The sequence below is a fragment of the Heterodontus francisci genome, chromosome 11 (genome assembly GCF_036365525.1).
Source record: "Heterodontus francisci isolate sHetFra1 chromosome 11, sHetFra1.hap1, whole genome shotgun sequence".
NCBI classification, from domain to species: Eukaryota; Metazoa; Chordata; class Chondrichthyes; order Heterodontiformes; family Heterodontidae; genus Heterodontus; species Heterodontus francisci.
The window spans coordinates 81,067,354-81,080,130 of NC_090381.1; the positions used below are offsets into that span (position 1 = coordinate 81,067,354).

The 12,777-nt window shown below is 45.7% G+C and overlaps 1 protein-coding gene across 1 annotated transcript in view; it reads left to right on the forward strand.

Moving 5' to 3' along the window:
• mcf2l2 (MCF.2 cell line derived transforming sequence-like 2) overlaps nt 1-12,777 on the forward strand; it is a 401,635-nt gene that overhangs the window by 319,811 nt on the left and 69,047 nt on the right. The window contains exon 27 of the mRNA XM_068042330.1: nt 6,431-6,526. Within this exon, the coding sequence (XP_067898431.1) occupies nt 6,431-6,526 (96 nt within the window). The remainder of the gene's footprint in view (nt 1-6,430; nt 6,527-12,777) is intronic.

The window sequence follows — 12,777 nt, forward strand, 5'->3', positions numbered from 1 at the left end:
TAGGACAAAGAAAGTGAAGTGTTGTCATGTCTTTGGATTGGGACTGTATTGAAGGGTTAGTCTAGTGGTGGCATTTGGCTCAGAATGGGCAACACCCTGCATATCAGTTTCAGACTCTGCCGGCCATGTTGCTGCTAAATAGATGAGAAAATGTCATTGACCACTTGTACTCTGGTGCCCTTTGCAGTAGTCAATGAGGAATCCTCTGAGTGGCTTAGTTGTACTTTACCCTCCAAAACAAATAGGGACCACCTCCCCAGGAATGTCCAATTCTAGGCCTTTTCATGTGACCAAGTTGTGCAGGCAAAGCAGTCTGTAACTTCTGCAGGACTCAAGAGCTGGTGCATGCTACAGAGCCCCTCCCAGTTGGGTCATGGCAATGAAAAAACTTCTTTGAGACCCCAGTGGACCTCTCACTGACCACACTGTTACTGGCATTTGCATTGTTATAATGCTCCTTTGCTGCTGTTTTTTGAGGAGATAGCATAAAAAATACTTCAGAGATAACAGGGTGAGAAGAAACTAATAGTGTTCTACATAGGTTGTCCACCTACTTCATATAATGTAATGCTGGCTAACCTTAACTTGGCAGACATCCAGAGGCTATACATTTTTTTCTCATCTGTTCCTACATCCTCTGGATGTTTATCGCTACATTCACTCTGGTAGCCATCTCTGCCAAACAGTCTTGACATCTGTTTTGCCAGGGAATCCTCCTTTACTGCGCTTCTTTCATTAGCACCTGATGCCTTTTGCCTCCTTATCTAACTATGATTCATTCGCACAACAATGAAGTAGCCACCTGAAAGAGCAGCTGCAACCTTTAAGGTTTGCAGCTATACTATATTTCCTGCTCCTCTCCCCCACCATTGACCTCAGTTCTGCTAGCTGGCCAAATCTAGGCCAGGAGCTCTCCATGAGGCTGACCTCTCAAAATCCTGTAAGCTCAGTCCAGCACCATATCAGCAATCTCTAAGCTTACTGCTCAGTGATCTCATCGCTTAGCAGCAACACTGGAAAATTCACCCTGCATTATAAACTGCAAGAACAAAGCTCAAGCTAGCTAGAAATCTGAAAACAGATAGTAAGAGTTTCTATAGATATTTAAAAAAGAAAAAAGTTAACAAAGTTGGCCCTACAGAAAGTGAGACTGGAGAATTAATAGGCTGGATTTTACCAGCCGCCCGACGTAGGGGGTCGCGGCGGGTAGGGGCCCGGAAAATACCTCCGGGAGAGGCCTGCCATGGGCCTTGATGCCAGGAAGACCCCTCTCCATATTACCGGTGGCGGTGAGGCCTTGTGGCGGCCACACCCCCACCCCAGTTGCTCGGCGCCAGAAAATTAATTTAAATATTTAAATAAATTGTAATGAATGAATAAATACTTACCTCGTTGCGATGGCTGTCCCGCTTTGATATTACAGCCGGTTGCCGGAACTCCTATGCCCTCGGATCTCAAAATGGAGATCCAAGGTGGAACACTGGTGGGGAGGGGGTGGAGTGAAGTTTCAGGGCAGGAGGGAGAGGTGAAGCGGAGACAACTCTTGCTTTTTGGTTGCGGGGATGTTGAGAGGGGGTTGAGGGTCAAAGTTAATAAAGTTCGGGGGGAAAGTTTGGGATCGGAAGAAAATCTTTTCGGGGGGAGAGGACAATTAATAAAGTCATTTGTGCGGTGGGAGAGGGGATTGAAACTGTGAATACATTTTTATGTTTCATTTCCTCTCCCCTTTCACTTTAAATATTGAAATGATACGAAAGGGCCTGAAGCCCTTGAAAAATGGAGCCGGCACTGGTGCCTGCACGGTGGTGCCAGACGCCATTGCCGGGGACGGAGCGCCCGCCCCTCAATGTCATCGGGGGCAGGCGTTCTGCCCCCTCCGTGTAAAAGAGCTGCCGCGCTAAATATTGCAGCGGAACCACAGCACACATCTTGTGTGTGCGCAGCACCATCTTTGAAACTCGACGCAGCTGGAAAAATTAGCCCAATAAGGGAACATAAGGAGATGGCAGATGAATTGAACAGGTATTTTGCATCTGTCTTCACTTCAGAGGATATAAGTAACATTCCAGAAATAGCTGTAATTCAGGAAATGGAAGGGAGGAAGGAACTCAACAAAATTACAATCACCAGGGAAGTGGTGCTGAGCAAATTGTTGGAGCTGCGGGCTGACAGGTCCCCGGATGCTGTTGGACTTCATCCTAGGGTCCTAAAGAAGTGGCTAGTGAGATAGTTGTTGTGTTGGTTTTAATTTTCCAAAATTCCCTAGATACAGGGAGGTTCCATTAGATTGGAAAATAGCGAATGTAACTCCTTTATTCGAAAAGGGAGGGAGACAGAAAGCAGGAAACTACAGGTCAGTTAGCTTAACAACGGTCTTAGGGAAAATGTTAGAAGCTATTATTAAAGGCGTTCTAGCAGGGCACTGAGAAAAATTCAAGGTAATCAGGCAGAGTCAACATGGTTTTGTGAAAGGAAAATCATGTTTAACCAGTTTATTGGAGTTCTTTGAAAAAGTAACATGTGCTATGGATAAGGAGGAACCGGTGGTAGTATTGTATTTACATATCCAGAAGGCATTTGATAAGATGCCACATCAAAGGTTATTGTGGAAAATAAAAGCTCATGGTATGGAGGTAACATATTGGCATGAATAGAAGATTGGCTAGCTAACAGGAAACAGAGAGTAGACATAAAGTGGTGTACTGCAGGGATCTGTGCTGGGGCCTCAACTTTTTACAATTTATATAATTGACTTGGATGAGGGGACCAAAGAATGGTTGCTAAATTTGTTGATGACACAAAGATAGGTGGGAAAGTAAGTTGTGAAGACGACATAAGGTGGCTACAAAGGGTTAAGTGAATGGGTAAAGATCTGGCAAATAGATCATAAAGTGGGAAAATGTGAAATTATCCATTTTGGCAGCAAGAATAAAAAAGAAGCTTAATATCTAAATGGTGAGAGATTGCAGAGCTCTGAGATGCAGAGGGATCTGGGTGTCCTAGTGCATGAATTGCAATAGGTTAGTATGCAGGTACAGCAAGTAATTAGGAAAGCTAATAGAATGTTATTGTTTATTGCGAGGGGAATTGAATACAAAGTAGGGAAGATTTCCTTCAGTTATACAGGGCATAGGTGACACCACATCTGGAGTATTGTGTACAGTATTGGTCTTTTTATTTAAGGAAGGATATAAATGTGTTGGAAGCAGTTCAGAGAAGGTTTACTGGACTAATATCTGGAATGGGTGGGCTGTCTTACAAGGAATGTTTGGACAGGCTAGGCTGGTATCTGCTGGAGTTTGGAAGAGTAAGAGGCAACTTGATTGAAACAATTAGATCCCTAGGGGTTTTGACGGGGTGGATGTGGAAAGGATGTTTCCCTTTGTGGGAAAATCTAGAACTAGGGGTCACTATTTAAAAATAAGGGGTCATCCATTTAAGGCAGAGATAAGGAGAAATTTTTTTCTCTCAGAGGTTCATGAGTCTTTGGAACTCTCTTCCTCAAAAGGCAGTGGAAGCAGTGTCTTTAAATAGTTTTAAGGCAGAGGTAGATAGATTCTTGATAAGCAAGGAAGTGGTGAAAGGTTATTGGGGTAGGCGGGAATGTTACAATCAGCTCAGCCCTAATCTTATTGAATGGCAGAGCAGGCTCAAGAGGCCGAATGGCCTACTCCTGCTCCTAATTCGTATGTTTGTAAGCTGCTGAGCCTAATATTAGATCAAAGATTTGAACTTGCTCCCTAATACCTTTATAAATGAATATTATACTTTTTTAGCACAGGTTTATTTTGTTAACACTGCTATTTTTGAATTGTGTGGGCTGAGAAGAATGCATTCATACTGATGTGTCATGACATCACCAAAAGTATGAGTTATATTCAACTACAAACATATTATAATATATCATTTTGGTATAAAATTACTACTAAGGAAACTATGAAGTCGTTTTTAACTCCCAGCGAGTTTTAGGTTGGTGGGGTGCGGCGAGTGCAAAAGGCCCGGATTTGAAGCGGGGGCATTTTAAGTACTAAGCCTCATCTGCATGCTGCTGTTCAGTTGTCCATCTGCAATGGGTAGAAGTCTGCAGTGAAAGCTCTGCCACCCGGCAGGCAGCCATCTGGCACCAGAGGAAGGCTCAGAAGAAGGTACGCCATGAATAAGGGAATTTCGGGAGAATCTCTCAGAAGGGGAAAAGCAGAGTCCATGGAAAGGGAAGCTGCAATTTTCCTACCAGCAAATCCAAACAATCCAAACTCCACAAATAAGATACTTCTACTTACCTTGGAGGGTCTCTTCATGCTCCTGACAACTTCTGACCTGTCTTAACCTGGCCGGAACATCTAGATGACTTCTCACTCAGGCCTGAATTAAGATGCAATTGTGGTCCAATTGAGATGATAAATTTATGAGGCTTCTGCTAACAGCTGGTGAGCACCTCAGCAGTTAAAATGTGGCTAGCAAGATTCCATTGTTAATGGGGTGATATCTCCAACACAGAAGTCCTTGAAGCGGCCAACATCCCCAGCTTATACACACTACTGAGTCAGCGGCGCTTGAGATGGCTTGGCCATGTGAGCCGCATGGAAGATGGCAGGATCCCCAAAGACACATTGTACAGCGAGCTCGCCACTGGTATCAGACCCACCGGCCGTCCATGTCTCCGTTATAAAGATGTCTGCAAACGCGACATGAAATCGTGTGACATTGATCACAAGTCGTGGGAGTCAGTTGCCAGCATTCGCCAGAGCTGGCGGGCAGCCATAAAGACAGGGCTAAATTGTGGCGAGTCGAAGAGACTTAGTAGTTGGCAGGAAAAAAGACAGAGGCGCAAGGGGAGAGCCAACTGTGCAACAGCCCCAACAAACAAATTTCTCTGCAGCACCTGTGGAAGAGCCTGTCACTCCAGAATTGGCCTTTATAGCCACTCCAGGCGCTGCTTCACAAACCACTGACCACCTCCAGGCGCGTATCCATTGTCTCTCGAGATAAGGAGGCCCAAAAGAAGAAAAAAAAGAAAAGAAGAAGAAGGGGTGATAAGGCAGAAGCATCCATTTTAAAGGCTATCCTGTCCCATTCTGACAGGTGGTGTTACTTAAAATTCCCACCTATATGTTGAACAGGAAAAGGTTTTCTGTAATAATAGGCTGGATTTTACCAGCCCTTTGGAGACAGTCGAGGAGGTGGGAATGCTGGTAATATGGCAGCTTAAGGCGCTGGGAGGGGAGCCTGATGTCTTTCCGCCACCATATCATATTACCAGCGGCAGGAACCTCAGCAGTGCAGCTGCCCATTGGGCAGCTAATTGAGGCAATTAAGTGCCCAATTAAGGGCCACCTCCCACCCCCATCAGCATTTACCAGTGCCAGAAAGGGCCACTGCCACTTGGGGAGACCGGCAGATTAACTCTGGCAGCCTCCCAGTGGGTTCTCGGGCAAGTGAGGGGGGAGATGAGCGGGCCTCCTTTATGGCCACTCCATAACATGAGGACGGATGCCCGGGTGGCAATGGCTGTCCTCGCAACTATGGCGCCCCACTTCAAGCTTCCCCCCTCTCATCGTCCCCGGTTGCTGGGGCCTGTCTGCCTGTCTGGCCTCGGCTTGCTGAAAAAAAGAAGCTTACTCTGTCACCCTCTCCTTCATTGTGCAGCCTTAGCAGTGGCCATCTCTAAGGGTGACGTTGCCGAACTGCCGGCCCTCATATTGGGTCAGCATCTCTGGGAGGCGGGCCGTCATCCTCAATTGGACAGCGGTGCCAGCAATGGCCTGTTAATTGGCTGCTGGCAGTAAAATGCTGCCACAGGGTCCAGTTGTCCACCAGCAGAGGGTCGGATCCTGCTTTCAGCCCTGGGGAGGGTGGGGGCGGGGGGGGGAAATTTCATCAATGCTGAAAAAATTCAGCACAATGTTTTCAATGTAACATTATTAAGAGGGAAAATGTAAAAGTACAAAGCAAATATGCATTATGTCACTACAATACTATGAAGATTTATGACAATTTGAATTGAATAGCAAGCTGAAAAAGTCATAATATATGGATTTACATATGTGCATTCAAGGATTAGTAATCACACTAGCAAGTGAAATTTTTCACGTGGCTTTAGCCTTGAACCCACATTAACAATCCTAGCATACAGATTCAAACTCCTCGTTCATCCATGGCTCCATTACAATTTACGTTTTAGTCCCTGTTTTTTATTTGAATTAGTGAGATAAAATGCCCAGAAATATATGATGTAAGTTATGCTGCCTAAAACTTTCCAAACTGAACAAAGGACATTTTTCCTGTTTTTATGCCGCTGCTGCAATATTTAGTCTGGAAAAGACTGAAAAATGCTCAACTGAAAAAAAAATGTTGTGGTGCAAAGAAAAACTATGTGCACTTGAGGATATTTCAGTTTTCCTTCTTACCTCTTCCTCTTCCTCTTTCCTAGCTGATGTTCCTTCCAGTCATAACCTTGATCGTTCATCTCTTGCTAAAAAGCGATTTACATTGCAGGGTCTATCCAATCGCAGACCTCAGCAGAAAGGTAAAACAACTAAGTGCAACTGGTGTAACTTCAGTGTCCGTCCTAACCGCATGGCTCTTCACCTTTCCAAACAACTATCTTTTCACTATTACATTCTTTTCCCATATGTAATCTGTAAGGTATATTTACTTGTGTTCTATGTATAAGTTGTGTTGCCTAATTTTGTCATCTGATTTTCATTGGACTTCTGTCAGTTATTTTGTAAAATCTTCTAATACTCACAGACGTGATTATTGCTGTCATGGGATCAAAAAAGTTAAACAATCAGCTATTAATTTGTGTAATGCTCAAATCATTATATTTTGTACTATTTTTACCATCAACTGTAGTAAAACAAAATTTTGCAAGAGTGATGTCTTCCCTGTAAAGTCACAAAAAACCTTTTTGTTTAAGTTGATAAACACATCAGGCTGAATTTTACCTTAGGTGGACTGGAATTTGCCACCGACATAAAAGTCCCCTAGCCCGGGGATCCATCCCGCATTTTACAGGTCCCGGGGCTTTAATTGTCCTGAGACGGGACACCCACTCGCTTGAGGGAGGGGGTCCAGCCTCAGTGAGCCGCCGGCCAATCAGCGGGCCGGCAGCTCTTAGTCCCAGCAGTGCCATCGGGAGCAGTGGCCATTGCTGGTACTGCAGCCCAGCCAACGACATGGAGCCAGGAGGGAAGGTTAGTTGGGCATGCCTCACCAAGGAGATTGGTCGTGCCCTGGTGAGGCTAGGGTGGTCGTTTGGGGGAAGTGGGGGGCGTCTTGGGTCCCGGGGTTGGGTTGGAGGCGGGGGCGGCCCTCAATCGGGCACCCTGTGGTCAACTGCTGGGCACCCCCTGGCTCACGGAATGGCCAGCAGCTATTTCTGGGCGGCCTTTCACGTCCCCATCATGCACGCTGGGCATAAAATACCTGTGGAGGTGGGCGAGGGCCCTTAAGTGGCCATCAAGTGGCCACTTAAGGGTATTGATTGGCCTCGGGCGGGCAGGCCATTCCCCTCCCCCCCACCCCACCCCCGCTTGACCGCCATAATGTTGGCCGGAGGCAAGAGTGGGGCGGGAAGGCCTCCCGGAGCCTCCCACTCAATTTTATGCCGCCCCTATTCCCCCCCACACCACCATCCGACCCGCTGGGGCAGCGTAAAATTCAGTCCACCAGGTCTGGATAAAATGTATTCCTGTCAGCTAAGAAAAGCAAGGGAAGAAGTAATGGAAGCTTGATCATTTTCCAATCCTCTCTGGCTACAGGCATGGTACCAAAGGACTGGAAGACTACTAACGTTGTACCATTGGTTAAAAATGGAGGAAGAAATAAACCAAGCAATTACTGACCAGTCAGCATAACCTCGGTGGTGGGCATATTATCAGAAAAAAATATGAGGGACAGTATTAATCGTCATTTAGAAAAGCACAGATTAATCAAGAACAGCCAGCATGGATTTGTGAAAGGAAGGTCATGTCTGACTAAATTGATTGACTTTTTTGAGGATGTAACAAGGAGGGCCAATGAGAGTAGTGCATTTGATGTAGTCTACGTGGATTTTAGCAAGGCTTTTGACAAGGTTCTACATGGCAGACTGGTCAGAAAAGTAAGAACCCATGTGACTCAAGGGGAAGTGACAAGTTGGATCCAAAATTGGCTCAATGGTAGGAGCAAAGGCGAATGGTGGACCAGTATTTTTGTGACTGGAAGGCTATTTCTAGTGGGATTCTGCATGGCTCTGTACTAGGTCCCTTGCTTTTTGTGGTACATATTTAGACTTAAATGTAGGAGGCTTGATTAAGAAGTTTGAAGATGATACAAAAAATTGGTTGTGTGGTTGATAGTGAGGAAGAAAGCTGTAGATTGCAGGAAGATCTCAATGGACTGTTTAGGTGGGCAGAAAAGTGGCAAGTGAAATTAAATCCCGAGGAAATGCAGTTGGGGAGGGCAAACAAGTCAAGGGAATACACAATAAATGGTAGGATACCGAGGAGTGTAGAGGAACAAAGGCACCTTAAAGTGCATGTCCACAGATCTCTGAAGGTAGCAGGATTGGTAGATAAGGTGGTTCAGAAGGCACACAGGATACTTTCCTTTATTAGCCGAGGTATAGAATATAAGAGCAGGGAGGTTATGCTAGAACTGTATAAAACACCATTTAGGCCACAGCTAGAGTACAGCGTACAGTTCTGGTCACCGCATAATGCGATCGCATATGTCATTTAGAAAAGCACAGATTAATCAAGGACAGCCAGCTTGGATTTGTGACAGGAAGGTCATGTCTGACTAAATTGATTGAATTTTTCTGAGGATGTAACAAGGAGGGCCAATGAGGGTAGTGCATTTGATGTAGTCTACGTGGATTTTAGCAAGGCTTTTGACCAGGTTCTACACGGCAGACTGGTCAGAAAAGTAAGAACCCATGGGACTCAAGGGGAAGTGACAAGTTGGATCCAAAAGGGCGGCACAGTGGTTAGCACTGCAGCCTCACAGCTCCAGCGACCCGGGTTCAATTCTGGGTACTGCCTGTGCGGAGTTTGCAAGTTCTCCCTGTGACCGCATGGGTTTCCGTCGGGTGCTCCGGCTTCCTCCCACAGCCAAAGACTTGCAGGTTGATAGGTAAATTGGCCATTGTAAATTGCCCCTAGTGTAGGTAGGTTGTAGGATGTGATAGGGAATATGGGATTAATGTAGGATTAGTATAAATGGGTGGTTGTTGGTCGGCACAGACTCGGTGGGCCAAAGGGCCTGTTTCAGTGCTGTATCTCTCTATGACTCTATGCCGTATGCCTTCTTGACTACCTTATCCACCTGCGTTGCCACTTTCAGTGATCTGTGGACCTATACACCCAGATCTCTCTGCCTGTCAATACTCCTAAGGGTTCTGCCATTTACTGTATACTTCCCACCTGTATTAGACCTTCCAAAATGCATTACCTCACATTTGTCTGCATTAAACTCCATCTGCCAAGTCTCCAACCGATCTGTATCCTCTGACAATCCTCATCACTATCCTCAACTTCACCAACCTTTGTGTCGTCCGCAAACTTACTAATCAGACCAGCTACATTTTCCTCCAAATCATTTATATATACTACAAACAGCAAAGGTCCCAGCACTGATCCCTGTGGAACACCACTAGTCACAGCCCTCCATTCAGAAAAGCACCCTTCCACTGCTACCCTCTGTCTTCTATGACAGAGCCAGTTCTGTATCCATCTTGCCAGCTCACCTCTGATCCCGTGTGACTTCACCTTTTATACCAGTCTGCCATGAGGGACCTTGTCAAAGGCTTTACTGAAGTCCATATAGATAACATCCACTGCCCTTCCTTCATCAATCATCTTTGTCACTTCCTCAAAAAACTCAATCAAATTAGTAAGACATGACCTCCCCTTCACAAAACCATGCTGCCTCTCGCTAATAGGTTCGTTTGTTTCCAAATGGGAGTAAATCCTATCCCGAAGAATCCTCTCTAATAATTTCCCTACCACTGACGTAAGGCTCGCTGGCCTATAATTTCCTGGATTATCCTTGCTACCCTTCTTAAACAAAGGAACAACATTGGCTATTCTCCAGTCCTCTGGGACCTCACCTGTAGCCAATGAGGATACAAAGATTTCTGTCAAGGTCCCAGCAATTTCCTTCCTTGCCTTCCTCAGTATTCTGGGGTAGATCCTATCAGGCCCTAGAGACTTATCTACCTTAATGTTTTTCAAGACGCCCAACACCTGCTCCTTTTTGATATCGACATGACTCAGACTATCTACACGCCCTTCCCTAGACTCATCATCCACCAAGTCCTTCTCTTTGGTGGATACTGATGCAAAGTATTCATTTAGTACCTCGTCCATTTCCTCTGGCTCCACGCATAGATTCCCTCCTCTGTCCTTGAGTGAGCCAACCCTTTCCCTGGCTGCCCTCTTGCTCTTTATATACGTATAAAAAGCCTTGGGATTCTCCTTAATCCTGTTTTCCAATGACTTTTCATGACCCCTTTTAGTCCTCCTGACTCCTTGCTTAAGTTCCTTCCTACTTTCTTTATATTCCTCAAGGGCTTTGTCTGTTCCCAGCCTTCTAGCCCTTACGTATGCTTCCTTTTTCTTTTTGACTCACAATATCCCTCGTTATCCAAGGTTCCTGAAACTTGCCAAACTTATCCTTCATCCTCATAGGAACATGCCGGTCCTGGATTCTAATCAACTGACGTTTGAAAGACTCCCACATGTCAGATGTTGATTTACCCTCAAACAGCCGCCCCCAATCTAAATTCTTCAGTTCCTGCCTAATATTGTTATAATTAGCCTTCCCCCAATTTAGCACCTTCACCTGAGGACTACTCTTATCCTTATCCACAAGTACCTTAAAACTTACGGAATTATGGTCACTGTTCCCGAAATGCTCCCCTACTGAAACTTCAACCACCTGGTTGGGCTCATTCCCAAATACCAGGTCCAGTACGGCCCCATCCCTAGTTGGACTATCTACATATAGTTTCAAGAAGCCCTCCTGGATGCTCCTTACAAATTCTGCCCCATCCAAGCGCCTAGCACCAAGTGAGTCCCAGTCAACATAGGGGAAGTTAAAATCACCCGCCACTACAACCCTGTTACCTTTACATCTTTCCAAAATCTGTCGACATTTCTGCTCCTCTATCTCCCACTGGCTGTTGGGAGGCCTGTAGTAAACCCCCAACATTGTGACTGCACCTTTCCTATTCCTGAGCTCTACCCATATTGCCTCGCTGCATGATTCCTCCGAGGTATCCTCCCGCAGTACAGCTGTGATATTCTCCTTAACCAGTAATACAACTTCCCCACCCCTTTTACATCCCCCTCTATCCCGCCTGAAGCATCTAAATCCCGGAACGTTTAGCTGCCAATCCTGTCCTTCCCTCAACCAAGTCTCTGTAATAGCAACAACATCATAGGTCCAAGTACTAATCCAAGCTCTAAGTTCATCTGCCTTACCTGTTATACTTCTCACATTGAAACAAATGCACTTCAGACCACCAGTCTCGCTGTGCTCAGCAACATCTCCCTGCCTGCTCTTCCTCTCAGTCTTACTGGCCTTATTCACTAGTTCCCCCTCAGTTATTTGACCTCTGACTCAGACTCTGGCTATTTACCTTATCTATGCCTCTCATAATTTTATATACCTCTATCATGTCCCCTCTCAGCCTCCTTCGCTCCAGGGAAAACAGACCCAGCCTATCCAATCTCTCTTTATAACTCAAGCCCTCCAAACCAGGCAACATCCTTGTGAATCTTTTCTGCACACTCTCTAGCTTAATCACATCTTTCCTGTAGTATGGCGACCAGAACTGCACACAGTACTCCAAATGCGGCCTAACCAACGTTATGTACAACTGTAACATGACGTCCCAACTCTTGTACTCAATGCCTCGGCCGATTGAAGGTAAGCATCCCATACGCCTTCTTCACCACCCTGTCTACCTGTGTTGCCACTTTCAGGGAACTATGTACTTGCACCCCAAGGTCTCTCTGCTCAACAACACTCCCCAGGGCCCTGCCATTCACTGTATATGTCCTGCCCTGGTTTAACTTCCAGAAATGCATCACTTCGCACTTGTCTGCATTAAATTCCATTTGCCAATCGCTTGCCCACTTTCCCAGTTTATCTATATCCTTTTGTAACCTTAGACAACCTTCTTCACTGTCCACTATACCACCAATTTTGGTGTCATCTGCAAACTTACGAATCATGCCCCATACATTCACATCCAAGTCATTAATATATATATGACAAACAACAGAGGGCCCAGCACCGATCCCTGCGGCACTCCACTGGTCACCGGCCTCCAATCTGAAAAATAACCCTCCACTACCACCCTCTGCCTCCTATCACCAAGCCAATTTTGTATCCAATTTGCTAGCTCACCCTGGATCCCATGTGTTTGAACCTTCTGGACCAGCCTACCATGCGGGACCTTGTCAAAGGCCTTGCTAAAGTCCATGTAGACAACGTCCATCGCCCTGCCCTCGTCAATCCTTTTAGTCACCTCCTCGAAAAGCTCAATCAAATTTGTGAGACATGACTTCCCATGCACAAAACCATGCTGACTATCCCTAATCATACCATGCCTTTCCAAATGCATATAAATCCTGTCTCTCAGAATCCCTTCCAATAACTTTCCCACCACTGATGTAAGGCTCACCAGCCTGTAGTTCCCTGGCTTATCCCTGATGCCCTTCTTAAATAAAGGCACAACATTAGCTATCCTCCTGTCTTCCGGTACCTCACCCGTGGCTAACGATG